Source organism: Oscarella lobularis, chromosome 4 (assembly GCF_947507565.1).
Source record: "Oscarella lobularis chromosome 4, ooOscLobu1.1, whole genome shotgun sequence".
NCBI classification, from domain to species: Eukaryota; Metazoa; Porifera; class Homoscleromorpha; order Homosclerophorida; family Oscarellidae; genus Oscarella; species Oscarella lobularis.
This window is the reverse complement of record NC_089178.1, coordinates 732,324-752,652: the sequence shown is the minus strand read 5'-3', so window position 1 is coordinate 752,652 and position 20,329 is coordinate 732,324. Positions and strand designations below refer to the sequence as shown.

Genomic DNA, 20,329 nt, shown 5'->3' with positions numbered 1-20,329 from the left:
TCCACGTCATGGACGGCGCGTACACATCATGGCGCGATCTAAAGGGTAAAGTTTTGCAGGGAACGTGTGGCTGGACGGATCCTAGCATTCTCCAATGCGGCAAATTCTATCCGCCCTGGGTCAAGACGAGCGAGGATCGGCTCGCTCATTACAGCACCGTCTTTCCTTGCGTCGAATGCGACACGAGTAGCTGGGCCATTCCCAGTCCAGTCAAAGTGAAAAATTGGACGAAAAAAGTTCCGAACAAGTTCATCTTTCATTTCAAGGCTTATACATTCTTCACTTGGAAGGTGAGAAGATAGATAGATAGATATCTTTATGTATATTATTCCAGTTTGCTGCTACCAACACGATACCTCGGGTTATACGCGCTGAATTGTCTGAACAATTGCTAAAGAAAGAGAATATCAGTTGGGATGACCTTCCTCCTGCATCTCTTCAAAAACTCTGGGAAATCTACAATGCCTGCGTGAGGCCGGCTTACGATGCGGGCAAACTCGGAGTTATCATTTTTCAAGTATGACTTTTTGTAGAGGAAAAAGTTTGGGCACAGATTAATTAATTAATACACTACCTATTTTAATTAGTTTCACCTACATTTTAATCCAACGGAGGAGAATCGACGTCACGTTTTGGTGTGTCGACGTTTTCTCGATTCCAAATATCGAATGGCCGTCGAATTTCGATGCAGAAAGTGGCTCGGAGAAGGCGAATTGGAGAGAACTGTCTCGTGGCTGAGACATAATGACATTGGTCTAGTATGTGTCGATGAATTGGAACACGAAGTAAGAAAACCAACCTAAATAAGGATTTCTTCTAATTCTTTTCTCCCTAGCTGTTTTCCTTACCTACTCCAGAAAAGGTATGTGTCAGTGTGTATTTTCAGTTGGATCGATTTTCATCAGCGCTATAGGCTTCAAATGTTTCTGTAATGCCAATTGTCCATGCTCTCGGTTCAACGAAATTCTGCTATGTTCGTGTCCACAGAAGGGCTGGAAAACAGAGGCTTCTGACCTCTGAAAATATCATCAGGTACACGTGAAAATGCGGCAGTGTTTGACTCTACATAAATACCTTTTTATCAGCTGGGCTGATCGTCTTACGTCTGAGCAGTTTCAGTCTTGTGTTGAGGGTCCCGTGTTTTTTATGTGGGGAACAGCGCATGAAGACCAGGTAAGGATAACAATTAGCATTACGAGTCTAAATCATTTTGGTCGTTCACATAGCCCGTCATAAATTCAAAAAATCTCGCTACTCAACTTGGCAGTTATTCGTATGATTGGAAAAGAATTGCATCAAAAGCAGGAGCCATAATGAAATTCTGCGTTTCCCAGGCAACAACAGAAAGCAAAGACACCAAAGAAATTGAGATTTTATCTGGGCCAACAGTGCATTCAAAGCAAACTCCCCCAAAAGTTCCTAAACTAGAGGCAAGATCAGACGTCTGTCAGAAAACATCTGGCAAAACCCCACCAAAGTCTAAGAAGAAAACTTTACATGACTTCTTTTCCAAGTCAAGTTAACTAATTAGACTTCATTTCTCAGACAGCAGAATAAGTTTTAGTGTTAAAGATGAGTAGATATTATGTTTTTTTAGTAGTAAAGACGATTATTTCTCAGTGGTTATAAGGACTGTTATCAGTATTATGCTTTCTCTATAGCAAATAAAGAACAAATTTATTTTTTGTTTTCACGTGAATGCGTACAGATGCGTACATAGCTTGCGTACATGATGGTGCCCGCAGAGATGTCTCCGTCTGGCATCTGATTATCTTGCATCAGTAGAAATGATGAACACTGCATATTGCATATTGCAGTTGACGAACCCAGACCTGCAGTGCCGCTGGAGTTAGTTATTTGTATAGAAGGCCACAGGTTGGCGTACGATGAGGCATACCAATGAAAGACGATTATTTCTCAGTAGCTATACACGTGTAAGCAAATGCGCGTTGGTTCGGGGGAGCTCCCGGACGTATCGATGATTGAGAGTCGATTGGCCTTCTCCTTCGACGAAAGTTGGGGCTGTTTGGCTGGTTATGATCAGGATTGCATGATCATCGCCTCATTCGGAGATCTCACGCATCCATCTGTAGTAAGACGACGACGAGAGTGCAGTAGCAATTGCCCTTCGGAATCGTCTCCACCTTCGCCAGTCCCCCCACACGGCGGACTGAAAGACGTCGAGATCGTAGAAACAAAGCTAAGGAGCGACCGATTTCGTAAACTCGGCCCTGTCCTCGTTGATCTTCCTGGAAAGGAAAGAGATAAGAACGTGTATCTTGAAGCTATTGAACATTTTCTGACTCGATGCAAAGCTACCGGAGGTAAAGTGCCTGTGGACCTATGTACCTTCAATCCTAATCTTTTGCTTATTTGTTAGCTACGTTGTGGTACGTTGGACACGGCGAAAAGACGACGGGTAATTGGTGCTTTCGAGGAAACGGCTTTGTGTCGTTTGAAGAGATCTTTGACTTGTACAAGAGGCATTTTTTCGGAAAACCTCTCTTGTTGGTACTCGACTGTCCTTATGCTGGAAACTGGGGACTGACCAGCATTGAAATGATGGACAGTCTCGGCATTCCAGCGTGTGCACACAAGGCTATAGAAAAGGGTTTTCTACTCAAAGTCTACACTTCCTGTGGTGCAAATCAAATACCTGTAGAGCAGTGGTTCTCCACTCACTGCGTGACGTGCGAAGACAACGAGGGAGGCATTCTCTTCTACATAAAAGACGGAGATGATCAACGTCCCTCTTACTATAATTTTACTCAGTTCACTTGTCTAAGAAAAGCGAAGGACAAGTGCACGGCGCAAAGTAGCTGGCGATGGAAGGACAAGTTCGACAGGACCCTTTCGAGTCAACGCGTGTTCTTGGTGAGAGGTAAGGACGGCGGCCGACCGGCGTGGCATTACGTCTTGCTTCACGAAGGAAAAGACAATCGCGTCGAATTCTTAAGGCGAATCGATAAAGGTCAAATTGACGTTGCTCAATTTGGATTTGTTTTACTAAGCGGCTGGGGAGAAGATCCGCCGGACGATATTAAACGTAGAGCTCAGCATATTTTCTAGCAAGAAAAAACGATTCGTGTTCTCCTTAGTATTTATTCCTTTGTTTTACCACAGTGTACCAACAGGTAAATTCATTCAGAGGTTATCGATACTCACGTAGACAGCACTCCTCGCAGTCGATCGAATGCTAGCCATTGTCATCGTGTTAGACTTATATAAAAAGGTGGCATAACAGTAGTAACTTGCCTTCTTTGAGGTATTCTTTGTGCGTTGCGAAAACGAGGCGAAACCATCCTGGCTCTTTGCACCAAAATCCGCCGCCAGGATTTAGTGCCACTCCGGCTTTCATCATCCGACGATTTAGCTCAGATTCCGCCTCAAACGTTGGCTCGTCAAGAACCTTGAATCATTCGCTAGAGCGAGAGTAGCAACGTGATGAGGTGCCTCATTACCTTTCTAAAATCACACCAAACGTAAAGTCCAGTAGCAGTGGGAATGTAAGAAACGCTTTCAATTGTGTCAAGGAATTGAGCTGTGTACTCGTACAATTCAAGCAAGCGACGTCGATTCGTTGGAAAGAACACTTCTTCCAACCATTCTTAATTAATTAAAAATAAATTAAATAGGTCTATTCTTTACGTTGAGATTCAACTTACTTTCGTCGAGCAGAAGTTTGGAAAAAACGTAGCAAGCCAGGCCGGACGTTTGGTTAAAGGTTAGCAAAGAATTCATGGATTTGACAACGCTATCGCTCCAGGAAACGAGGCCGCCAATCCGAACTCCATTAGCAGCAAAGTCCTGATGGAAACGAATTGCTTTTCTAAATAGAGAGTCAAAAGAATACAGAAAGCGAACCTTGCTTATTCCATAGAGTACGTGAAAATGATCGTCGTCAAGGGGATTTCTATTTAGAATAGGAAAAATTTACAAATGCTTATTTGTCGAGAAAATTTTCTACTCTTCGATAGAAAGAGCGCTGACGGCTTGTTTGCCCGCTCCAAAAATTGTAGTCAGATAGATTTCGTCAGAAACAAAATGAAGACCATGCCTGCAATGAATGATAGTGATATTAGAATCCTTACTCTTCTAACGGTGATACTAACCGTTTGCAAAATTCCATAAACGAAAGAAGCTCCTTTTTCGTGTAAATGCAACCCAAAGGATTATGGGGAGTCGTGATAAAAAGACCCCTTACTTTCACGCCCTTGTGCACGGACGACGAGTTACAAAGAGCGCGCATGCTGTAGCACCGTTGTCCTGGCTCACCTTTTCCTGTGCTTCTGAAAGGCCTTTTTCTAACAGAGCAACAGTCAACTGAAAGGCAGTCCCGTCTGTTCCTTTCTATAAAATAGACAATATGATTTTTTTAAGCGACAGCGGGAAATTTCCTAGCGTTTACCTCACTGCTGAGATGGACTGGACATATCGAAACATTCGCCTGAACGTTAAGGTCACTAATGAACCCGGCATAAAGAGGAGTTGGAATTAGAATCCCTTCTAAACACGTCTGTCAATTTCATCAGCAAAGGGAATTTGTCGTCTTTCACCTCCTTCATCACAGATCACTTGAGCAAGACAATGAACGATCGTCGTCAATCCATTCATTACAACAACCTTTACGCTTGTATTAGTCACAACCCCGTACGTTATTGCATATTAGAGTTTCTACATTTTCTCTTTTAATTGGTTTGACTGATCCCGCATATTTCATGAGAAACGCGGCCATAGCATGAGAAGTGCTAAGTGAAGTACGAAATATTATGTTTGCTTAGAAGAATTTTTGTCAGGCGTGTACTCGTACTCGTCCATTCCACCGAAGTAATTGAAATGGTCAATGGTGCACGAATCAAAAAACCCCGTCTCCGTTATCTAAACCAAAAACATTAAAGGTTCTAAAAGAATCGTTTTCTAACGACCTTGTCCTTGAGGACGTCAAACATGACGCCATTTGCGCTTACGCCCAAATTGATAATACCCTTGACGAAGATGTGAAATCTAAATTTTGTTACACTTTCCTGGTTTGACGTACGGTCGGATTTTTCTTCGGATCGTAGCCGTTTTTCGAACATTCGTCGAATGCCTGCTCTATGACATTCTTGGGTTTGATGAACGAACGACCTCGTTGTGACAGCGTTGCTCCTTCGTTTCCTGCTTGCTGATGCTCCATGCCTGCGGAGTACTATAGATCCGTGTGTAAAGAAGGTTTGCAGAACTAACGCGCTTTAATTAACTCAAACGCTCCACGAAAAGATACATGCGCACGTGATGCGTTACATTTATCGCACGTGCTAATGGGTTATGATTCATTTCCGTTTACTGAGTCTCTCTTTGGCTCCCATTGTCGGTTTTCCCTCTTCGTCGGCCAAGCCCCCAAACACCTAAACCGTCAAAAGTCAGCAGAAAGGAAACCCTATTTCTAAGGCAGCGTACTTCGGTGGGAATAATCTTCTTCTCCAGCTCCACTTCAACTGGGGCTTTCACAACTTCCTCGCTACCTTCGTCGTCTTCGTCATCATCACCAATATTGATTTCTTCCGGATTATAGGCCGCTTCTTTGGCAGCCTCTTCCATTTCCTTTGTAGAAGCCTCGCCTCTAACAAAAAAACTTTTCTGTGTTGAAGATAATTAAGCTGGGTAACGGGTACCTAACGAACAGGACATCCTTTTTCATCCTGGGCTGGTCCTTTTCCGCTTCCTGAGCCATCTGCCTTGCTTTTCTCTCCAGCTCTCTCATCTCATCCGTATCGTCCACCATGTCTCCTACTTCTAAACACACATAAATGCCTCTCTATTGCAAAAGTAAAAGCACCAGAAAGTTAGATCCCTAACCTCCCCCTATTGATGCCATTTGTCCGCTGGCCATCATCTGAGCCGACATAAAATTGACCTACACGAGAACAAAGCAAGTATTAATCAAACGGCCAAAAAATGTTGTCATTTCTACCTGAGTATTGAATTGAGCCTGAACGCTTCGTTTGATTCTCAACATTTCCCTAAATGTATCCTCATTGCCGTGCTTCACCTCGAAATCGTGCCACACATCCCAAAACGATGATTTGGTCTATCTCAGCATCAATAACAGACGAAACTAGACCCGTTCTCCTAACAACTCACCCGAGGATCACACATCTGAGAGCAGTACGAATACAAAGCACGAGCCCGGTCAATCTCGCCCAATTTTCTCTCCAATTCAGCAAAGCGTCGACACATTTCGCTAGAGAAGAGACTCGTTATACGGTACAAAAAAAAGTCTTAACTACTGACATCGCATGATCGTCAGGTAGAGATTCGATCGCCTTTTCGTAAATTTGTCGCGTGTAAACGACGCCAAACGCGTCAGATGCACATTTGATATAGATGTTATACATCTGAAGAGAGGAAAAACGTAGACATACAAGCGCGCATAGTGGGGAAAAAACGGAGGTACTTCAAATTGTTCTTGCGGCAAAACGGCTTTCGTTGCTCTCTCGTAAACAGCCATGGCGTGCCGAGCCAACCCGTGCTCCTCTTCGACGCTTGCGTACAAGAGATACAGAGCTATGTCGAAGAAGACTTAGAAATTCGTTTTATTTCTCTATTCAATACCTTTTGCAAATTTGGGTGGACAATTGCTGAGGCACTGTTCAAACAGATCGCGTATTCTCTCAAGTTTTTGCCCACCCTAGAACAAAAGATTTGAAAATAGCGATAAATGCCTTATTCGGTCAAATAAGAAAGGTGTTTTAAAACGCCTAGTGCACTTTTTTTTCCAAAGGAAGGCTACGGGTACATAAGATATGAACTAACGTATCTCTTGATGAATTTGGTCAAGTACGTATTCCAGATGTCGTACACGTGAGGCCATCGGAAAAGAGAAACACCTCGTTCGTAAACCTAAAAACGTTTTCTTATCTATGAAAAGCCTGCGAGCGTTTATAGATTATTCACTTTGAATGCGTCTTCAAAGTAGTTGTTTTCTTCGAGAAAAACGCCGTAGTTCATGATGAGTTGAGGCGTCGCGATTTTCAGATCCAAAATGCGTTGATAGACGGCTTTGGTCGACTGAAAAGTTCCCAGACTTTCCTCCAGGTCGGCGTACATAGACCACACCTTCAACGACTTGTACACTCGATTCTGCACCGTCTCCGTCTACGCAAAAACCGATGCAATAAAAAGAGAACAGTTGACATAGTGAAAAATGCAAATGCAAATTACGTCGTCAAAATACGACGCTTTTTTTCCGGGCATGGCAGTCGCTCTCTGCATCAACTTTAGGCTCCTCTCAAAATTCCTTATAAAACATAAAGAGTGTCGTGACGTGTATACTATAACGTGTTTCGTCTCACTCGTGTCTCAATTCCATTTCAGCGTACTCACACCAAACCGAGGCCAAATCGTCTACGACTTTGAAAGGCACTTTGACTGCTTTCTCAAATATCACTCTAGCCTTTAATCATTAAATTGATGGAGAGAATAAGTGCGTCGCTCTCGAAGAATGAATATCTTCATCACCTCCGCAATCTGATCGTGATTCTCATAGAACTTGGCAAAGCCAATCCAAAGAGTATGCGGTTTTCCCGTCGCTATTCGAACGTCTATGGTTTGCACAGCTTCCGTGTACGTATTGATGATCTGAGAACGCATATACTGTACATGGTACGGCATTGCTTTCTTATTTTGTGCCGTACCTCCTTGGGCTTATCCTTTCCTTCGTAGAGTTCAACTCTTTTCTGCCATTCATAGACGTTGTGAGGATTTTGACGAAGCAAAACGCTACGAAAAATTTGTGATTAGCTCAATTGAGCAAAAAAAGGCCGAAATTTCACCTGTTCAATAGCAAAGGCCTTCTATCCATCAGATATTCAAATCTAGTCATTCTCAACTCCAAATCAATATCCTCTATTTATAATCACCACGTTGAATTCGATTCATGCACGTACGTAGGTTCGACCGACCTTCCTCCGTTGGCCCCGTTTCAGCCGTTGATTCCATTTTAGCGCTGATCATGCTCTCTTCAAATTGAGCATAAGCGTCGAAAATCTGCCCAAAGTCTCGCACAGTCAGAACAGTCTGAATAGCTTCCTCATAGATGTCTCGAGCCTAGAAAAAAAGAAATACTAAAAACAACAGCGCTTTGCCTCAAGGTTTGACCAACTTTTTCAAAGTGCCCGCTTCGGATAAAGTAGTCGGCGAGTGCGCACCAAAGCTGACCCAGTTGATCAGTGAATCGTTTCAAGCCACCACGAATAATTGCCTCAACGTTGAAGCCTTTGATGCTGTCGGGATTCTTAGATATCAGATCGCACAGCTCGTGCCAAAGCTACGCGTAAGGAAAAAATCGATCCATCAATACACTCTTATTCGCTATACCGTTACTTACTTGATGATTCGACTTTCCGTGTTTTGAAACGAAGTTTTCCTGCCAATACAGCCATGACACGCTTCAATAACATCGCATTTCCTTTACAAACCCGATTGACCATGTAAGCCAATTTCTTCGCCGCCTCATCCAATCTGCCGATTTCCTTTAGAAAGTCGACGTAGTCCTCCATATTTTCTGGCATAAGCTAAAGCAAATGTTCGCCCGTTTTACGTATCAACGACTGTCCGTGTCTCACTTTTATGTATCTTCGATAGACTCTCAGCGCCGTTTCGGGTATGGGATGCATTCGAATGAACTTCAAATAGAGCGGCCAAATGCGCGAATGCTGAGTGATGGGCAGCGCTCTCAGCGCCCTATCAAACGTTCGCCGCGTTTGCGTGATTCTTTTCTGGTCCATCAGAAACTGACAATAGTCCAACCAAATGCGAGGCATCTGAGAAAAAAATTTTTTGAAAAAAAAAACCCGTTTGTTTTGCTGCTAGAACGCTTTACTTTATTCAGAAAGACGAGGCATCTTTCAAAGCAGTCATTGACTTCATCGTAAACCGGATCCGTAACACATCTGCATTTCCATCAATTTTCAAAAACACACACACACAGAAAGAAGATAAATCTCACTTGGCTCTGACTTGTTTTCTTCTCAGTTTCAGATAATTGTACCACAATTTGTAGCTTTAATTAAAATAATACGTCAACAGCCCGTGCCGCCTTTTTTTCGCGCGCGCTTTCACCTTCCGGGGAGTTCTTTTAGAGCTCGCTCGTAGACCATGTTGAGTGCGGCCTTAGACGATTTGCTGTGGAGCTTGTGATCGATAAGACGATTCCATCCTTTCACCGAATACGGATTTCTCAGTATTTCCTCTTCGAACGGCAGGTCGGACTCGGCCTAAAAAAAGGGAGCACGTGAAAAGGCTTGGCACGCCCTCTCGCCTAGCGAGAGCGCTGAAGCCCCTAGTGAAGCTTCACATCAACTCGATTGATCATTTAGCTAACGCTCTACTCGTCTAGACGATGAAACGCGAGGCCTTCACGTGGCCGATGCTAATTTAGAACATAAAAGTGGGAGCAGACGGACAAGGGAGCTTGCTGTTGTCAGCAAACCCCACTTTACGCGTACCACGACGAAGGTAGATCCCTCCTTTCTCGCCACGGGCATCTTCTTTCTCCTAAAACGTATCCGGGAGAGTGCTCTTGTTGCGATCACGTGATAGGATACCGAAGGAAAATGTCTGACCCATCGCTGCCGGCGGGGTGGATCGAAAAGACGTCGCGTAGTACGGGCGAGAAATACTATCTGAACACGTTAACGAACGCGAGCCAGTGGACGAAGCCGACCGACGCGGCGAAAGACGAAATCCAAGCGTCGCATCTTCTCGTCAAACATCGCGAATCGCGTCGACCGGCGTCGTGGAAATCGGACAAAATCACGCGCACGAAAGAGGAGGCGTTGAGCATGATCATAGGCAAGACGAACGCGAGAACGCGAGAATCGTTCTTCGGTGACATCACGTGACGAACTCCAGATTTCCGCAATAAGATTGCCAGCGGCGAAGTCGAATTCGCCGAATTGGCGCGAAAGGAGAGCGACTGCAGTTCGGCGCGCAACGGAGGCGATTTGGGAAAATTCGGTCGCAATCAAATGCAAAGTGAGAACTAACCCACGCCTTTTACATATTTCCTAAAATACATATTTATTGATTAGAGCCATTCGAAGAGGCGGCGTAAGTCATAAACATAAGGAGAAGGGGGGCTTGCTAATATATAGGGGGTTGTCATACATAGATTATATTGGTCTTTTAATTAATTAATTGATTGGTATTTACCTCTTATGGAGCATTTCCTTTAGCTACAACCTTCGAATTGGCGAGCTGAGTCAGCCCGTTCATTCTGACTCGGGCATTCACATCATACTGAGAACAGCTTGAAATGATCTGCATTCCTCTGACTAGACTTATTATTATTAGCCGTCTAAGAAATCTCTCTATGCTCTCGTTTTTCGTAAACTTTATAGAGTGCTTTATTTGGTGTCATTCATTACATTGTCTAGTGCACAAGTCTATGTCTCCCCCTCAATCTCTTTTCTTCTTTGATGGTTTTCTTGCACTCATTTGTGACTGCTCTTGTGTGAGCGACTTTGGTGGGTCGAGCGAAAGCGTTCAGACGCTCGAAACTGAATTTGATAAGCCATCGGATGGATCTTAAATCCATAGAGCCTAATAAGCAATTAGGCTAATGAAAGGAGTGACGGTGAATAAATATCAATCGTGCCTTGGTACGTATTCTGTTTGGGGCTTGGGTGGCCTGAGCTCGGGATGCACTAGGAAGACCATGTGGGGAAAACTGGTTCCAAAGTAAGCACCGTCAACATGTGAGAACAAGGTCAAGAAATATAAATCAATAGTATTATACATTGCCCCCGCCGCATCTCGCGGTTGAAAGGATATGTTGATGTCTTGACGACTTTGGATTGTATATATCCTGACATTTGGGACAGTACAACTTCACCATCGCCTCGCCGGGCAGATCCGACAGCCCTTAGCAAAGCAAACGATTACCCAAGCATAACATTAGTCAAGAAAGTTGGACTGACCCACAGGAAGAAGAGCCTGATTATCGCAGTAGTAGCGACTACAATGACCAAACTCGCCATTGTGATACTTCTCCAACTAAAAGAGAAGCAGCGAAGTGAAAAACTGGCCTACAGCCCCCCCCCCCCCCCCCTCCATTACTCACCATCAACGATATTCCCCTATTCGTCAATATGTAACGAGCGTGTATCAAACCGAAAAGCATTTCCGACGCTTGCTCGATCAAATCGCCCCGATTCGGTTCGTCGCTATCTTCTAGAAAAAAAAAAAAGAAGAAAAAGACAAGGGAATGCAGCGTAACTGGAGTCGTGAACGCGCGCGACCCTTTTCGTCGCTCTCACCTTCGGGTGGCTCCAAATCGAGTATCATGTCGATAGCGTCGCGATAGTGGGGCACCTGTTCGCTCAGTCCCGTCAAATTGAACTTATCTTGTATGTAGTCTTCGTCCACCTAAAGAGCGAAGCGTACGACGTCAGATTGCGCGGCCCCCGTCGATCTCCGCCCATTTGGGCGCTTCTAGTCGATACGATCCCCTACCCGTTCTCTTCTATACCCTCACGCTCGCTACCCTTCGCGTTTTTTCCTAAACGTCGCCTCGTTTCACACCTCGCAATAGAATTCGTTTCCTTTCAGACCGCAGAACCAGGTTATCCACGAGATCTCCTCGTCGCTGCTCATCGTTCTCGTCGCCACCGCCGCTGTCCGTCTGACGTGTACCCGAATCGAATCGGCGCGCTTTCGCCCCCGACGTCGTCCTCGGTTCGCCCCAACGGAAAGTCCACGCTAAGGCACGCTGAGATGATATCAATGCGAGGTCGTCGGTCATGCACGTGCACGAGACGTGCAGTATCGCGCGCACTCGCGTACTTTCGCGTACACTGCACTAGTGCTTTTGTGTATACTTCTTCAACACATTATAAGTTTATGATTTATCTCCATCCTTTTCTTGCTCCTTTTCAGTCTGAAGAATTGGTTCTGGCTCTTTAGCCGCTGCTTGTTCAGCAGCATTACTACTGTGGCAAGAATCTCCTCCTGCTCCTCCTTCTGGCGCCACATGGCTACCTGCAGTATCGTCAGTAGTAGCAGATGATTGCTGAGTGGCTGCAACTGCTGCAGCAGCAGCAGCAGCAACTTTCTTCTTCCTCTCTGACTTATCCTTTTGCTCCTTTTTGAATGCTGAAATCACAATAGTTTATTACACAGTCACAAATTATTTGTCTACATATATATGCATAGAGCCAATTTTTCTGCACAACGGTCACCACTATCTAAACTAAAGGCCAAATCTGATATTGTTATTTCTTTTTTTGCAATGACCATCTCTGTGTGACCGTTTCAGAACTGTTGGCTCTATTACACTGACCTTCAAGAGCCTCCTGTAGGGCAGGAACAAAATTACTAAATTCCATATCAGTCATCGCTGCCAATACATCGCTCCCAGTCAACGTCTTTCTTTTGCATTTGACAGCGTGAATATTCGCACTGTATAATTCGCTTTGTCAGACTCGGAGAAACACAAAAAAGGAGCGCAGAAATGCCATACCACGACGTTGCGTATAGAATAAAAACGCTCGCAGCTTTTCCGATTGCCGCCCTCGCTTCTTTCGATACGTTTACCTGGGTTCCGTCGGGAATCTTTCCAACGGTAGCCGCTCTCAATTGGTTTATCAAGCATAGCATGCACACTCACCGCCTCTTTGATTAGGCGCCCAATAACGGCGGCAGGCAAGCTCAGATCCTCGACTTTGTCGCCCATCGTTCAGAGAAGCCGGGATTTTCAAACACGTGACGTAGAAACGCGCTCTACCTCCATTTCTCCACCCACCGCACCCATCTTCTCCCCACGGCCACGGATCCACCATCAAAAGATTCCCGTCGACCTTTCTAGCGGAGCGTACTGGCGAGGTCGCTTACCCGGGTTCCACCGCAACACCCCTGAAGACTTCCCCCAAAAAACGATGAGTTCAACGTCCGAAGAGCCGTGGATAAAATGGTTTTGCTCCCTTCGCGGCAACGAGTTCTTCACGGTGGTACGTACATGAAAAAAATGCGGAAAGCGAAAGCGATCGTCCCGATCAATGGGGCGGTTTCGCGGTGCTAAATTCCATCTCGCAGGTCGACGAAGATTACGTTCAAGACAAATTTAATCTGACGGGACTTAGCGAGCAAGTTCCCCACTATCACCATGCCTTGGACATGATGCTAGACATCGAGCCAGGTAACCGAAATAGAAACGCCGAAGAATAATTTTCTAACTGGGTCGTTTCCAAGACGACGATTTCGCCCACGATCCTCAGCGATCTGACTCCATCGAACAGGCGGCAGAAATGTTATACGGACTTGTACACGCCAGATTTGTATTGACCAATCGGGGCATTGCGCAGATAGTACAGCAATTACCTGTTTTAAAATATATGTATGTATGACCGACTCTTTTGATTATCGCCAGGTGGAAAAGTACAAGTCTGGATCATTTGGACATTGTCATAGGTACTACTGCGAAAAGCAACCCGTCCTTCCCGTGGGATTGTCGGACGTTCCTGGCGAATGCATGGTGAAGTTGTACTGTCCGAAGTGTCAGGACGTCTACAATCCGCGTTCTCAACGTCATCAGCACGTCGATGGAGCCTATTTTGGTACGAGGTAGGTCCGGTGCGTCGGCTGCTCGTGCTATTACTGTACTGGGCTTTTCAAAGCTTGCCGCACATGCTTATGATGGTGCATCCAGAGTTGAGACCGATAAGAACCCAAGCTAAATACACGCCGAGGTGAGAGATTTGGTGGCAAGCAGTAGGATTGTGGGATGACTCTTTTTAGATTGTATGGATTCAAATTGCATCCACTCGCTTTGCAACTGCAGCACCAGGCGGCTGGTCACAGTCGCACCGCTGATCACAGTCGCGCCGTTCAAATGATCAAGATGGGGCAGCAGCGGGACAAGATGTCTGTTCACAAATAAACTAGCCAATGAACTAATGTTTCACGAGCCGTGTTCTTGCAATCTTTACTTCCAATCTTTACTCTATCTGAAAGTATCTCTGTATGCGTGCTTGCTCTTCATGAACTTTGAGATGTAGTTGTTTACGGTAGTAATCAGAACGAAACTGTAGAAAAAGAAAAAAAAGAGAAAAGAAAAAATGCGTCCCTACCTGGGTTTGAACCAGGAACCTCTCGGTTAACAGCCGAGCGCGCTAACCGATTGCGCCATAGAGACTTGACTAGGCAGCTGCCGTGCCAGCCACGCACAGGGAGAAAACATTTGCGTTCTTATACGTTCCTGAATCTGCGTCAATGTCGAGAAGACTTCTTCTTTTGTCTAATTCAACAAATCACGGAGCTAAGTATCTTGAGCATGTAAAGTCTACATTGCCAAACTTTCTTGGAAGGTTAGCTGGGGAAATTGCCTCCCCAAATACTTCGCGATTTCCGCGTTTAGCTCCGTAAAAACGATTACATTTGTTCCATACGCCATAAAAGACTGGGATGCTTATACAGACCACGTTAGAAAAGCATTGAACGAGCTGGGTGAGCCTAATTCATGCTGAGCGGCCGATCGAGTCGCGTGCACACGCACGAAATCTAGAAATTCAGGTCAAGGGAGTTCACGAAGGAAATCCGTTAGAAAACATTAAGCAAGCTCAGGCCATTTTCATCGGTTGTGAAAGAAAAGCCTAGCCTGCACGTGAACCTTCAGTGATATCTTTCCCTGCAGGAGGAGGAAACACGTTTCGCCTTCTCAAGAAACTTTACGAAGAGAACCTGGTGACAGAAATAAGACAGCGAGTAAAGGTCAGTGGGAAAAATAAGTGTAGGCTGGTTCCAGTAAATTTTTTCTTACTATAGGACGGCGTGCCATACATGGGCAGCTCGGCTGGATCGAACGTGGCCACAATCGCAATCAACACCACCAATGATATGCCAATAGTTTATCCTCCAACGTTTGACGCCATTGGCTTGGTTCCATTCAACATCAATCCTCACTACGTTGACCCAGTTGCTGGAAGCACTCACATGGGGGTGGGTGTTTCGAACAGCGCACATGTAAAAATGACTATCATCCATTGTGTGTTAGGAGACGAGAGAGGTTCGAATCAATGAATTTCATGAGGAGTGTTCCATCCCAGTGTTGGTAAAGCTTCATATTGATTCTATATCGATTGAGTGTCACATTCATTTTCTTCTAAGGGCATACGAGAGGGAGCCTTCGTGCGCGTTGAAGGCAAAAAAATGACCCTGCTTGGAAATTCCGCAAAACTGTTCGAGCAAGGAAAGAAGCCAACGGAATACGCTGACGGTGACGATCTCAGTTTCCTGCTCCAATAAGCAGAAGTACAAGTGACGAGAACTTTTTTCGCTGATTCTTTGTTTCTGGTTTCCATTGTGTCTGCGCTGTCGTACGTATTTGAATAAAATTACGTCGTGCTTCTTTGTGACTCCAATCACTTCCACTTCCAAACAAGACCTTTGAGGTGGGATGAAAATAAACTGCGGGAAGACAACAGAATCTGAATATCCGTGCTAAAATTGTACGTGGCTACTATTTTCACCCACCACAAAGCAACATAAAGAGAAACAATAGGACATTTTCCTCACTTCTATTATACCGTAGTCGTCTTCTTCCTTCGCTCTCACATAAAGCGATGCCGTCGATTGATCTAGAAGAGAAAGTCGAAGGCCTCTTTGCGGACGCCATCCAAAACAGGGGGCAAATGAGCTCGAGCCAAGAACTATTAAATGGAAGCACGAGTGATGCACTGGCAAAGTTACTGCACGCAACGCTTCGAATGGCTCGTACAAAGCCATCAGTGACAAGCGCGATCTTTACTCACGGTACAATATTGACTTCGTGTCCACGTCCCTTTTTTTAATCCGTTGCAGTTGTCGATTTCTTGGTGAAAGCTGGTGCCGATTTGAACTGGAGAGACGGCGGCGGTCGAACAGCGCTTCACGTCGCAGCAAAATACAACAGTCCGCCGTTGGTGCTAAAACGGTTGGCATCCGAAATCCAGAATGTGAACGAAAAAGATCGAATGTCGCGAACGCCACTTCATTGCCTAGTAAAAAAGCATATAGGTACCTGAATACGCATATCAATCGACTCCTCTCCCCAGATGATGGCACCGGACGACGTTAACCCGGACAGCGTCCGTGTTCTCATTCGAGCGGGAGGCGACATCGAGGCGGCCTCGACTGGCGCTTATACGCCTCTTCACTGTCTCGCTCAACGTCGCGCTTGCGACGGGATGGAGTCGATTTTGCTTGCACTCCACAACGAAGTGCCGAGAACGTTGGAGAAGAACTTGCCGATGCTGATTCGTCACGCAGCGGCGCTCGGCACAGTCCACGTTCTCAAGGTAAACGACTTCTCGTGCGTTCCATTTCACAACTGAACGCATATATATATAGGCTCTTCTAAAATACGTCACGTCAACGCACGTCGTCGACGGCGGCACCCAGTGGGAACCAACCGTTCTTCTGGCGGCCAGATCGGCGGTCGACGCCGAAGAAAAGGTCGTTGCTCTCGTAACGGCCGGTTTCGAAGCTCGCCTTCGTCGAGAATCGTCCTTCGACGTAACCGCCGTCACGTCGTCCCTCTCGTTGGCCCACTACGCCGCGTCGATGCCTTCCGTCGTCGTACTTAAAATCGCCAAAGAACGCGGCGTCGACTTGAACGGTCGCGACGTCGACGGCAACACGCCGCTACACTACGCGACCACCGTCGTAGCCGGATCGGCGGCGACGTCGTCAGTCGACAATAGCGCGTGCATTCGCTTTCTCGCCGACAACGGCGCCGACTTGAACGCGGAGAATCGCGACGGCATCGTGCCGCTCGTCGCCGCGCTGACGTCGCATCAGACGGCGAACGTGAAGACGTTGATTCAGTGCGGCGCTCGCTTGCCCAAGCCGATTGCCGCCAATTACATGTCGTCGGACGCGTTTGCAATGCTCGCCGATCCGGAAGTGATCGCCTCGTCGCCGTCACCCGTTTTCATGACAATGCGATTGAGCGGCTTTTTTCGTCGATGCGGCACCGTCGACTTGTCAAACAGCGCCGACTATTTGGAGCTGGGCGACGATTTGGAGAGCATTGCCATCGAAATGGTGAACAGCAATCCGGCACTAATGGGCGACGACGTGACGAGCTTCGACGAGATGCTTCTCTCCGAAGCAATCGACAACGAGCAAAAGCGGGTATATCTAGAAATAATGTATATTGCTGTACCTTTTTTCTTTCCCCTTCTAGCTCATCGGACAGCCTCGGGTGCAAAAGTGCATGAACAAGCTTTGGTACGATCGTCGAAGCGGATTCTCCATCGCTCACTACATCAGCATGATTCTCCTGTACACCGTCAAAACGTTCGCCTGCCCGCTCCTCCTTCTCGTCTTTCTCCCGTCCTATCGAAGCGACTTTCGTCGATTTCGAGTCGACTTCATCGGCACGTCGGCGCCGCCGTGCATTCGTCAGGGCGCCGTCGCTCTGTCGTACATCAGCCTCGTCTTCTGGATCGTCGTCGACGCCTATTGGATCACCGCCGATCACGACTCGACGTCGCCGTCCTCTTTCACGAAGCGCATGATTCTCGTCTACGTCGTCGCCCTGGTCGTCCAAGAAATCGGCCAGCTCTACAAACAAGGCTTCCGATTCTACTTCTCCACGGTGAACAATCAACTCGACGTCATACTTCTCACTCTCTTCGTCGTCGCCTATACACTCGATCTCGCCGGTCTCTACGTCGACGACGAAAAGACGAGATCGCTCGCCTTTCGCGTATCGCAGCACGTTCACGCCGCCGCCGGACTCATGGTCTGCATTCGTCTTCTCGGCTTCTTGGAGGCCTATCGAAGCCTCGGTCCCATACAGATATCGTTTCGCGCTATCGGAACGAAGGCGCTCGCTTTTCTGCTGATATTGAGCATCTTTCTGCTCGGATTTTCCGTCAGTCTCGTCTACACGTACTCGGCCGGAACGTTCGTCGTCGGCTACGAGAATCGCACGACTACTCCGAATCAAATAAAAAGGTTAATTAAGGTTAATTAAGGTTAATTAAGTGACGGCACAATTGGATTATAAACCTCGATTTTTTTCCCCTTTTTGTTTCTTAGTCTTCCTCTCATCATCGTTCATCTGTGGTGGGCGACGTTCGGCTTGGTCGATACGGAAGACTTCGAAGTCGCCACGACGCCGGAGACGGTCATGGCTCAGCTCACGTTGACGATGTGGCTCACGCTCTCCGTCATCGTTCTTGTCAACATGCTCATTGCCGTGATAACGAGTGCATTCGAGTCCGTTCAGGTCCGTGAGGAGGAGAAACTACTAGTCCACCAGACCTTCTCCCTTGATCCCGTATAACGGGATCAAGGGAGAAGGTGACAGACAGGACAGGCTACGTCGTCGCGGCTACCTTGTTCATTTATATATATTCATTTTCTAGAATAATTCCGATTTGGAATGGATGTTTGCTCGCGCGGCAACGGTGCGCGAGATCAAGAAATCGCCTACTATACCGGCTCCAGCAAATTTGCTCTACGTCATAGCGTTCTCGATCGCCTACGTGTGCACGGCTTCGTGGCGCACGCAAAAATTGGTAAAAACAGAAATAAATTGGTACAGTAGTTCTGAATTTTGATCGGTTGTAGAGCTCCATCGCCTCAAATACAGTCAACAGGCAGACGTCGCTGGAATGGAGTGAAGAAGTCGATTCGACGGCAATTGAGCGTCTCAAGAGAATAGAAGAAGTCAAAAGTCTTCAAAAGCCGGCGACGGTCGAAAATTTGAATGAAATGAAGGAGAATTTGTTGCGGGTTTGTCACTGCGGGGACCGATATCATATAACTTCCGTAGTATAGTCCTCCCCTATGTGCATATATTGAATTCTTTTAGGAAATTCATGAAATTGCTGAGATAGTGAAAAGGCGTGCCAGCGAAAGTCGTCGCAGTTCGATTGCGGCAAAGGCCGTGGCGTCGTCGAGTCAACCGTCGTCTCCGGCGGGTTCGGACAGTTACTCTTGGTTTCGAGCCAAATTCAACAGCAGCCTGTGGAAACGCACTAGATTGGAGTCTTACAGCTCGACGGCCGGCCTATTGGACGATGGGGAAAGCGTTTCCAGTCCCGGCGGTCCACGGAGGGGCGGTTCGATCTATGGGAAGCGGACGCTTCAAAAAGTGCCGTCAGCTCTGCCGGAATTGATAGACGAAAGCGAGTTCGAGTCGAACGTCTTCGAAGCAGACGAGGAAATGGACTAGAGACGCTGTCAGTCTGTCGATAGTTAGAGTAATAAAAGAGTCCTTGTCCCGGAGGGAGACCTCACCTCAATAGTCGTACTGTACGCTAGACGACGGTTGTAACGCGGCACTACGGCTGGTGACGTCACTAACGTAATCAAGTATTTATCTGTAGCGCTCCAGGCCACCGTAGCATTACATCACGATACCAGGAACTGATTCCGTTTCTCAGAAGACCCAATACCGCACAAACAATATGAACAGTACGAGAAGAATGACAATAGCAACCTTTTTTGCCAGAGAAGCTCTCAAGTTTAGATACCTGGCTTCACTCCTGTACTTCTTTGACATACTCGACAAATGACTCGCCTTTGTATCAAGTGCTATGAAAAGAGTCACAACTACTGTTTCCTCTCGGTCTCCTCCCCCAACTTACTTGATATGTTTTCGCCCCTCTGCAACACGTCTTCAATATTCTGCACCATGATCTTTTGCACGTCCTGGAGTTCGTCATTCAGCTTCGTTAGATGTCTTCTTGCTCTCGAATCCTGATACGACTTTCTCGCCTTGTTGATGTACGTTTCTATGACGACAAATAGTTTTCCGTACAGCACGTCCCATCTCATTAGTACCGAATTCCATAAATGCATACGGTCGTCGAACGTCAGCCACGCTAGGAAGATATTCTTGAGCAAATTCCTTTGCAATGTCTTCCAAGTAGCTGAATGCCAGTCGTCGAGAAAACGTTCGCTCGCAAAGAGCCAAATAACATATGTCCTGTTCCACCAAATAGCTAAATTTTTAAGAGATCTTCTTTCCCGGATAAAGAAAGTGGCTTATTTCTTACTGGAAGACCATTGGTCCACTTTCAACCGATCCCATGTGCGACGCTTGATCTTTCAGTCTCTTTAGCAGCGACTTTCCCTGGTTTTGATAATCGGCGAGGTTTCTATCGGCCTGCAATTGCGAATGACACCGAAACTAATCGCCTAGATCAATTTCTCGACATTCTACTACCTGCTCGTCGTCCTGCGTTGAAGCAGAAAGCGGCAATCCGTCTCTCGAACGGCCGATCAACGTCAGCAAAACCATCGCAGCTACGATATCAATTCAATTGAGGAAGCAAGCGCGCTAATACCCCGCGAA

At 46.4% G+C, this 20,329-nt stretch overlaps 11 protein-coding genes, 1 long non-coding RNA gene and 1 other non-coding gene across 17 annotated transcripts; 6 read left to right on the top strand and 7 right to left on the bottom strand.

The window, feature by feature from the left end:
• The first annotated feature begins 2 nt into the window (after window positions 1–2).
• LOC136186466 (uncharacterized) lies at window positions 3–1,693 on the top strand. The gene is made up of 7 exons (XM_065973821.1): window positions 3–290; window positions 335–517; window positions 588–785; window positions 836–862; window positions 914–1,032; window positions 1,086–1,173; window positions 1,227–1,693. The coding sequence occupies exons 1-7, from the start codon at window positions 9–11 to the stop codon at window positions 1,521–1,523; spliced, it is 1,194 nt and encodes a 397-aa protein (XP_065829893.1). The 5' UTR covers window positions 3–8; the 3' UTR covers window positions 1,524–1,693.
• On the bottom strand, window positions 1,555–5,213 carry LOC136186465 (1-aminocyclopropane-1-carboxylate synthase-like protein 1). Of its 3 annotated transcripts, XM_065973820.1 has the most exons (20): window positions 5,039–5,213; window positions 4,926–4,985; window positions 4,811–4,878; window positions 4,679–4,748; window positions 4,557–4,623; window positions 4,409–4,506; window positions 4,276–4,350; window positions 4,113–4,213; window positions 3,968–4,057; window positions 3,865–3,913; window positions 3,666–3,807; window positions 3,462–3,607; window positions 3,256–3,409; window positions 3,119–3,196; window positions 3,008–3,065; window positions 2,778–2,951; window positions 2,657–2,720; window positions 2,350–2,599; window positions 1,717–2,249; window positions 1,555–1,655 (listed from the first exon to the last, which is right to left on the bottom strand). In XM_065973820.1, the coding sequence occupies exons 1-14, from the start codon at window positions 5,174–5,176 to the stop codon at window positions 3,162–3,164; spliced, it is 1,293 nt and encodes a 430-aa protein (XP_065829892.1). In that variant the 5' UTR covers window positions 5,177–5,213; the 3' UTR covers window positions 1,555–1,655; window positions 1,717–2,249; window positions 2,350–2,599; window positions 2,657–2,720; window positions 2,778–2,951; window positions 3,008–3,065; window positions 3,119–3,161. The 3 variants fall into 3 exon arrangements, with proteins under 3 accessions (XP_065829892.1, XP_065829891.1, XP_065829890.1); XM_065973819.1 differs by having other exon boundaries at window positions 3,008–3,196; XM_065973818.1 differs by having other exon boundaries at window positions 2,778–3,196.
• On the top strand, window positions 1,968–3,182 carry LOC136186474 (uncharacterized). The gene is made up of 2 exons (XM_065973831.1): window positions 1,968–2,324; window positions 2,381–3,182. The coding sequence occupies exons 1-2, from the start codon at window positions 1,979–1,981 to the stop codon at window positions 3,067–3,069; spliced, it is 1,035 nt and encodes a 344-aa protein (XP_065829903.1). The 5' UTR covers window positions 1,968–1,978; the 3' UTR covers window positions 3,070–3,182.
• Window positions 5,213–9,642, bottom strand: LOC136186446 (pre-mRNA-splicing factor SYF1-like). Its single transcript, XM_065973792.1, has 25 exons — window positions 9,489–9,642; window positions 9,103–9,257; window positions 8,990–9,043; window positions 8,864–8,933; window positions 8,607–8,804; window positions 8,460–8,555; window positions 8,369–8,407; window positions 8,144–8,308; window positions 7,944–8,088; window positions 7,815–7,887; window positions 7,677–7,761; window positions 7,501–7,620; window positions 7,335–7,435; window positions 7,204–7,279; window positions 6,937–7,137; window positions 6,796–6,882; window positions 6,595–6,670; window positions 6,437–6,546; window positions 6,274–6,377; window positions 6,124–6,223; window positions 5,954–6,070; window positions 5,839–5,896; window positions 5,655–5,775; window positions 5,440–5,602; window positions 5,213–5,387 (listed from the first exon to the last, which is right to left on the bottom strand). Exons 1-25 carry the CDS (start codon window positions 9,525–9,527, stop codon window positions 5,313–5,315), a joined length of 2,628 nt encoding a protein of 875 aa, XP_065829864.1. The 5' UTR covers window positions 9,528–9,642; the 3' UTR covers window positions 5,213–5,312.
• On the top strand, window positions 9,557–10,447 carry LOC136186487 (peptidyl-prolyl cis-trans isomerase NIMA-interacting 1-like). The gene is made up of 4 exons (XM_065973848.1): window positions 9,557–9,834; window positions 9,895–10,017; window positions 10,074–10,092; window positions 10,218–10,447. Exons 1-4 carry the CDS (start codon window positions 9,597–9,599, stop codon window positions 10,294–10,296), a joined length of 459 nt encoding a protein of 152 aa, XP_065829920.1. The 5' UTR covers window positions 9,557–9,596; the 3' UTR covers window positions 10,297–10,447.
• LOC136186480 (casein kinase II subunit beta-like) lies at window positions 10,314–11,757 on the bottom strand. Of its 2 annotated transcripts, none has more exons than XM_065973840.1 (7): window positions 11,566–11,757; window positions 11,301–11,409; window positions 11,105–11,211; window positions 10,962–11,037; window positions 10,818–10,905; window positions 10,640–10,741; window positions 10,314–10,584 (listed from the first exon to the last, which is right to left on the bottom strand). In XM_065973840.1, exons 1-7 carry the CDS (start codon window positions 11,635–11,637, stop codon window positions 10,476–10,478), a joined length of 663 nt encoding a protein of 220 aa, XP_065829912.1. In that variant the 5' UTR covers window positions 11,638–11,757; the 3' UTR covers window positions 10,314–10,475. The 2 variants fall into 2 exon arrangements, with proteins under 2 accessions (XP_065829912.1, XP_065829911.1); XM_065973839.1 differs by having other exon boundaries at window positions 11,105–11,214; window positions 11,566–11,756.
• A 69-nt stretch (window positions 11,758–11,826) lies between these two features.
• Window positions 11,827–12,739, bottom strand: LOC136186486 (DNA polymerase epsilon subunit 3-like). Its single transcript, XM_065973847.1, has 4 exons — window positions 12,650–12,739; window positions 12,503–12,594; window positions 12,323–12,441; window positions 11,827–12,135 (listed from the first exon to the last, which is right to left on the bottom strand). The coding sequence occupies exons 1-4, from the start codon at window positions 12,713–12,715 to the stop codon at window positions 11,882–11,884; spliced, it is 531 nt and encodes a 176-aa protein (XP_065829919.1). The 5' UTR covers window positions 12,716–12,739; the 3' UTR covers window positions 11,827–11,881.
• Window positions 12,740–12,765: 26 nt separating this feature from the next.
• LOC136186479 (casein kinase II subunit beta-like) lies at window positions 12,766–14,002 on the top strand. The gene is made up of 6 exons (XM_065973838.1): window positions 12,766–12,989; window positions 13,075–13,177; window positions 13,231–13,346; window positions 13,409–13,602; window positions 13,656–13,727; window positions 13,777–14,002. Exons 1-6 carry the CDS (start codon window positions 12,918–12,920, stop codon window positions 13,916–13,918), a joined length of 699 nt encoding a protein of 232 aa, XP_065829910.1. The 5' UTR covers window positions 12,766–12,917; the 3' UTR covers window positions 13,919–14,002.
• LOC136186492 (uncharacterized) lies at window positions 13,952–18,300 on the bottom strand. 2 transcript variants are annotated; one of them, XR_010669731.1, is made up of 5 exons: window positions 18,034–18,300; window positions 17,643–17,957; window positions 16,396–17,583; window positions 15,511–16,345; window positions 13,952–15,444 (listed from the first exon to the last, which is right to left on the bottom strand). It is a non-coding gene; the product is annotated as an uncharacterized lncRNA (long non-coding RNA). The 2 variants fall into 2 exon arrangements; XR_010669730.1 differs by having other exon boundaries at window positions 13,952–16,345.
• Trnan-guu (transfer RNA asparagine (anticodon GUU)) lies at window positions 14,100–14,173 on the bottom strand. Its single transcript has one exon. It is a non-coding gene; the product is annotated as a tRNA-Asn (tRNA).
• On the top strand, window positions 14,176–15,385 carry LOC136186478 (alpha-aspartyl dipeptidase-like). Its single transcript, XM_065973837.1, has 7 exons — window positions 14,176–14,345; window positions 14,396–14,484; window positions 14,543–14,614; window positions 14,672–14,748; window positions 14,803–14,976; window positions 15,032–15,088; window positions 15,145–15,385. The coding sequence occupies exons 1-7, from the start codon at window positions 14,251–14,253 to the stop codon at window positions 15,280–15,282; spliced, it is 702 nt and encodes a 233-aa protein (XP_065829909.1). The 5' UTR covers window positions 14,176–14,250; the 3' UTR covers window positions 15,283–15,385.
• LOC136186445 (short transient receptor potential channel 1-like) lies at window positions 15,582–19,322 on the top strand. Its single transcript, XM_065973791.1, has 9 exons — window positions 15,582–15,789; window positions 15,838–16,016; window positions 16,071–16,313; window positions 16,366–17,151; window positions 17,204–17,979; window positions 18,064–18,253; window positions 18,393–18,545; window positions 18,598–18,762; window positions 18,842–19,322. Exons 1-9 carry the CDS (start codon window positions 15,600–15,602, stop codon window positions 19,202–19,204), a joined length of 3,045 nt encoding a protein of 1,014 aa, XP_065829863.1. The 5' UTR covers window positions 15,582–15,599; the 3' UTR covers window positions 19,205–19,322.
• A 1-nt stretch (window position 19,323) lies between these two features.
• On the bottom strand, window positions 19,324–20,300 carry LOC136186484 (vesicle-trafficking protein SEC22b-like). Its single transcript, XM_065973845.1, has 5 exons — window positions 20,201–20,300; window positions 20,031–20,140; window positions 19,816–19,976; window positions 19,620–19,766; window positions 19,324–19,566 (listed from the first exon to the last, which is right to left on the bottom strand). The coding sequence occupies exons 1-5, from the start codon at window positions 20,273–20,275 to the stop codon at window positions 19,412–19,414; spliced, it is 648 nt and encodes a 215-aa protein (XP_065829917.1). The 5' UTR covers window positions 20,276–20,300; the 3' UTR covers window positions 19,324–19,411.
• Window positions 20,301–20,329: the final 29 nt, after the last annotated feature.

What these genes read in the sequence shown, in the direction of transcription:
- LOC136186484 (XM_065973845.1), bottom strand. Translation starts at nt 20,275, where the DNA reads ATGGTTTTGCTGACGTTGATCGGCCGTTCGAGAGACGGATTGCCGCTT. An exon ending in AGTGGACCAATGGTCTTCCA is followed by an intron (nt 19,977 to 20,030) that starts GTAAGAAATAAG and finishes TTAAAAATTTAG; the next exon opens with CTATTTGGTGGAACAGGACA. An exon ending in GTATGCATTTATGGAATTCG is followed by an intron (nt 19,767 to 19,815) that starts GTACTAATGAGA and finishes TTGTCGTCATAG; the next exon opens with AAACGTACATCAACAAGGCG.
- LOC136186474 (XM_065973831.1), top strand. Translation starts at nt 1,979, where the DNA reads ATGATTGAGAGTCGATTGGCCTTCTCCTTCGACGAAAGTTGGGGCTGT. An exon ending in TCGATGCAAAGCTACCGGAG is followed by an intron (nt 2,325 to 2,380) that starts GTAAAGTGCCTG and finishes CTTATTTGTTAG; the next exon opens with CTACGTTGTGGTACGTTGGA.
- LOC136186446 (XM_065973792.1), bottom strand. Translation starts at nt 9,527, where the DNA reads ATGCCCGTGGCGAGAAAGGAGGGATCTACCTTCGTCGTG. An exon ending in ACGGAAAGTCGAATCATCAA is followed by an intron (nt 8,309 to 8,368) that starts GTAAGTAACGGT and finishes CCTTACGCGTAG; the next exon opens with CTTTGGCACGAGCTGTGCGA. An exon ending in ATCACGATCAGATTGCGGAG is followed by an intron (nt 7,436 to 7,500) that starts GTGATGAAGATA and finishes TAATGATTAAAG; the next exon opens with GCTAGAGTGATATTTGAGAA.
- LOC136186479 (XM_065973838.1), top strand. Translation starts at nt 12,918, where the DNA reads ATGAGTTCAACGTCCGAAGAGCCGTGGATAAAATGGTTTTGCTCCCTT. An exon ending in GATGCTAGACATCGAGCCAG is followed by an intron (nt 13,178 to 13,230) that starts GTAACCGAAATA and finishes GTCGTTTCCAAG; the next exon opens with ACGACGATTTCGCCCACGAT. An exon ending in ATCGGGGCATTGCGCAGATA is followed by an intron (nt 13,347 to 13,408) that starts GTACAGCAATTA and finishes GATTATCGCCAG; the next exon opens with GTGGAAAAGTACAAGTCTGG.
- LOC136186486 (XM_065973847.1), bottom strand. Translation starts at nt 12,715, where the DNA reads ATGGGCGACAAAGTCGAGGATCTGAGCTTGCCTGCCGCCGTTATTGGG. An exon ending in ATTCTATACGCAACGTCGTG is followed by an intron (nt 12,442 to 12,502) that starts GTATGGCATTTC and finishes CGAATTATACAG; the next exon opens with TGCGAATATTCACGCTGTCA. An exon ending in CCTACAGGAGGCTCTTGAAG is followed by an intron (nt 12,136 to 12,322) that starts GTCAGTGTAATA and finishes TTGTGATTTCAG; the next exon opens with CATTCAAAAAGGAGCAAAAG.
- LOC136186480 (XM_065973839.1), bottom strand. Translation starts at nt 11,637, where the DNA reads ATGAGCAGCGACGAGGAGATCTCGTGGATAACCTGGTTCTGCGGTCTG. An exon ending in CGATTTGGAGCCACCCGAAG is followed by an intron (nt 11,215 to 11,300) that starts GTGAGAGCGACG and finishes TTTTTTTTCTAG; the next exon opens with AAGATAGCGACGAACCGAAT. An exon ending in TCAGGCTCTTCTTCCTGTGG is followed by an intron (nt 10,906 to 10,961) that starts GTCAGTCCAACT and finishes TGCTTTGCTAAG; the next exon opens with GGCTGTCGGATCTGCCCGGC.
- LOC136186487 (XM_065973848.1), top strand. Translation starts at nt 9,597, where the DNA reads ATGTCTGACCCATCGCTGCCGGCGGGGTGGATCGAAAAGACGTCGCGT. An exon ending in GGCGTTGAGCATGATCATAG is followed by an intron (nt 9,835 to 9,894) that starts GCAAGACGAACG and finishes GACGAACTCCAG; the next exon opens with ATTTCCGCAATAAGATTGCC.
- LOC136186466 (XM_065973821.1), top strand. Translation starts at nt 9, where the DNA reads ATGGACGGCGCGTACACATCATGGCGCGATCTAAAGGGTAAAGTTTTG. An exon ending in ACCTCTGAAAATATCATCAG is followed by an intron (nt 1,033 to 1,085) that starts GTACACGTGAAA and finishes CCTTTTTATCAG; the next exon opens with CTGGGCTGATCGTCTTACGT. An exon ending in GAACAGCGCATGAAGACCAG is followed by an intron (nt 1,174 to 1,226) that starts GTAAGGATAACA and finishes TCGTTCACATAG; the next exon opens with CCCGTCATAAATTCAAAAAA.
- LOC136186465 (XM_065973818.1), bottom strand. Translation starts at nt 5,176, where the DNA reads ATGGAGCATCAGCAAGCAGGAAACGAAGGAGCAACGCTGTCACAACGA. An exon ending in ATCCGAAGAAAAATCCGACC is followed by an intron (nt 4,986 to 5,038) that starts GTACGTCAAACC and finishes ATCTTCGTCAAG; the next exon opens with GGTATTATCAATTTGGGCGT. An exon ending in TACTCTATGGAATAAGCAAG is followed by an intron (nt 3,808 to 3,864) that starts GTTCGCTTTCTG and finishes CGTTTCCATCAG; the next exon opens with GACTTTGCTGCTAATGGAGT.
- LOC136186478 (XM_065973837.1), top strand. Translation starts at nt 14,251, where the DNA reads ATGTCGAGAAGACTTCTTCTTTTGTCTAATTCAACAAATCACGGAGCT. An exon ending in TTGCCAAACTTTCTTGGAAG is followed by an intron (nt 14,346 to 14,395) that starts GTTAGCTGGGGA and finishes TTCCGCGTTTAG; the next exon opens with CTCCGTAAAAACGATTACAT. An exon ending in AAATAAGACAGCGAGTAAAG is followed by an intron (nt 14,749 to 14,802) that starts GTCAGTGGGAAA and finishes TTCTTACTATAG; the next exon opens with GACGGCGTGCCATACATGGG.
- LOC136186445 (XM_065973791.1), top strand. Translation starts at nt 15,600, where the DNA reads ATGCCGTCGATTGATCTAGAAGAGAAAGTCGAAGGCCTCTTTGCGGAC. An exon ending in AAGCGCGATCTTTACTCACG is followed by an intron (nt 15,790 to 15,837) that starts GTACAATATTGA and finishes AATCCGTTGCAG; the next exon opens with TTGTCGATTTCTTGGTGAAA. An exon ending in GTGCATTCGAGTCCGTTCAG is followed by an intron (nt 18,254 to 18,392) that starts GTCCGTGAGGAG and finishes TTCATTTTCTAG; the next exon opens with AATAATTCCGATTTGGAATG.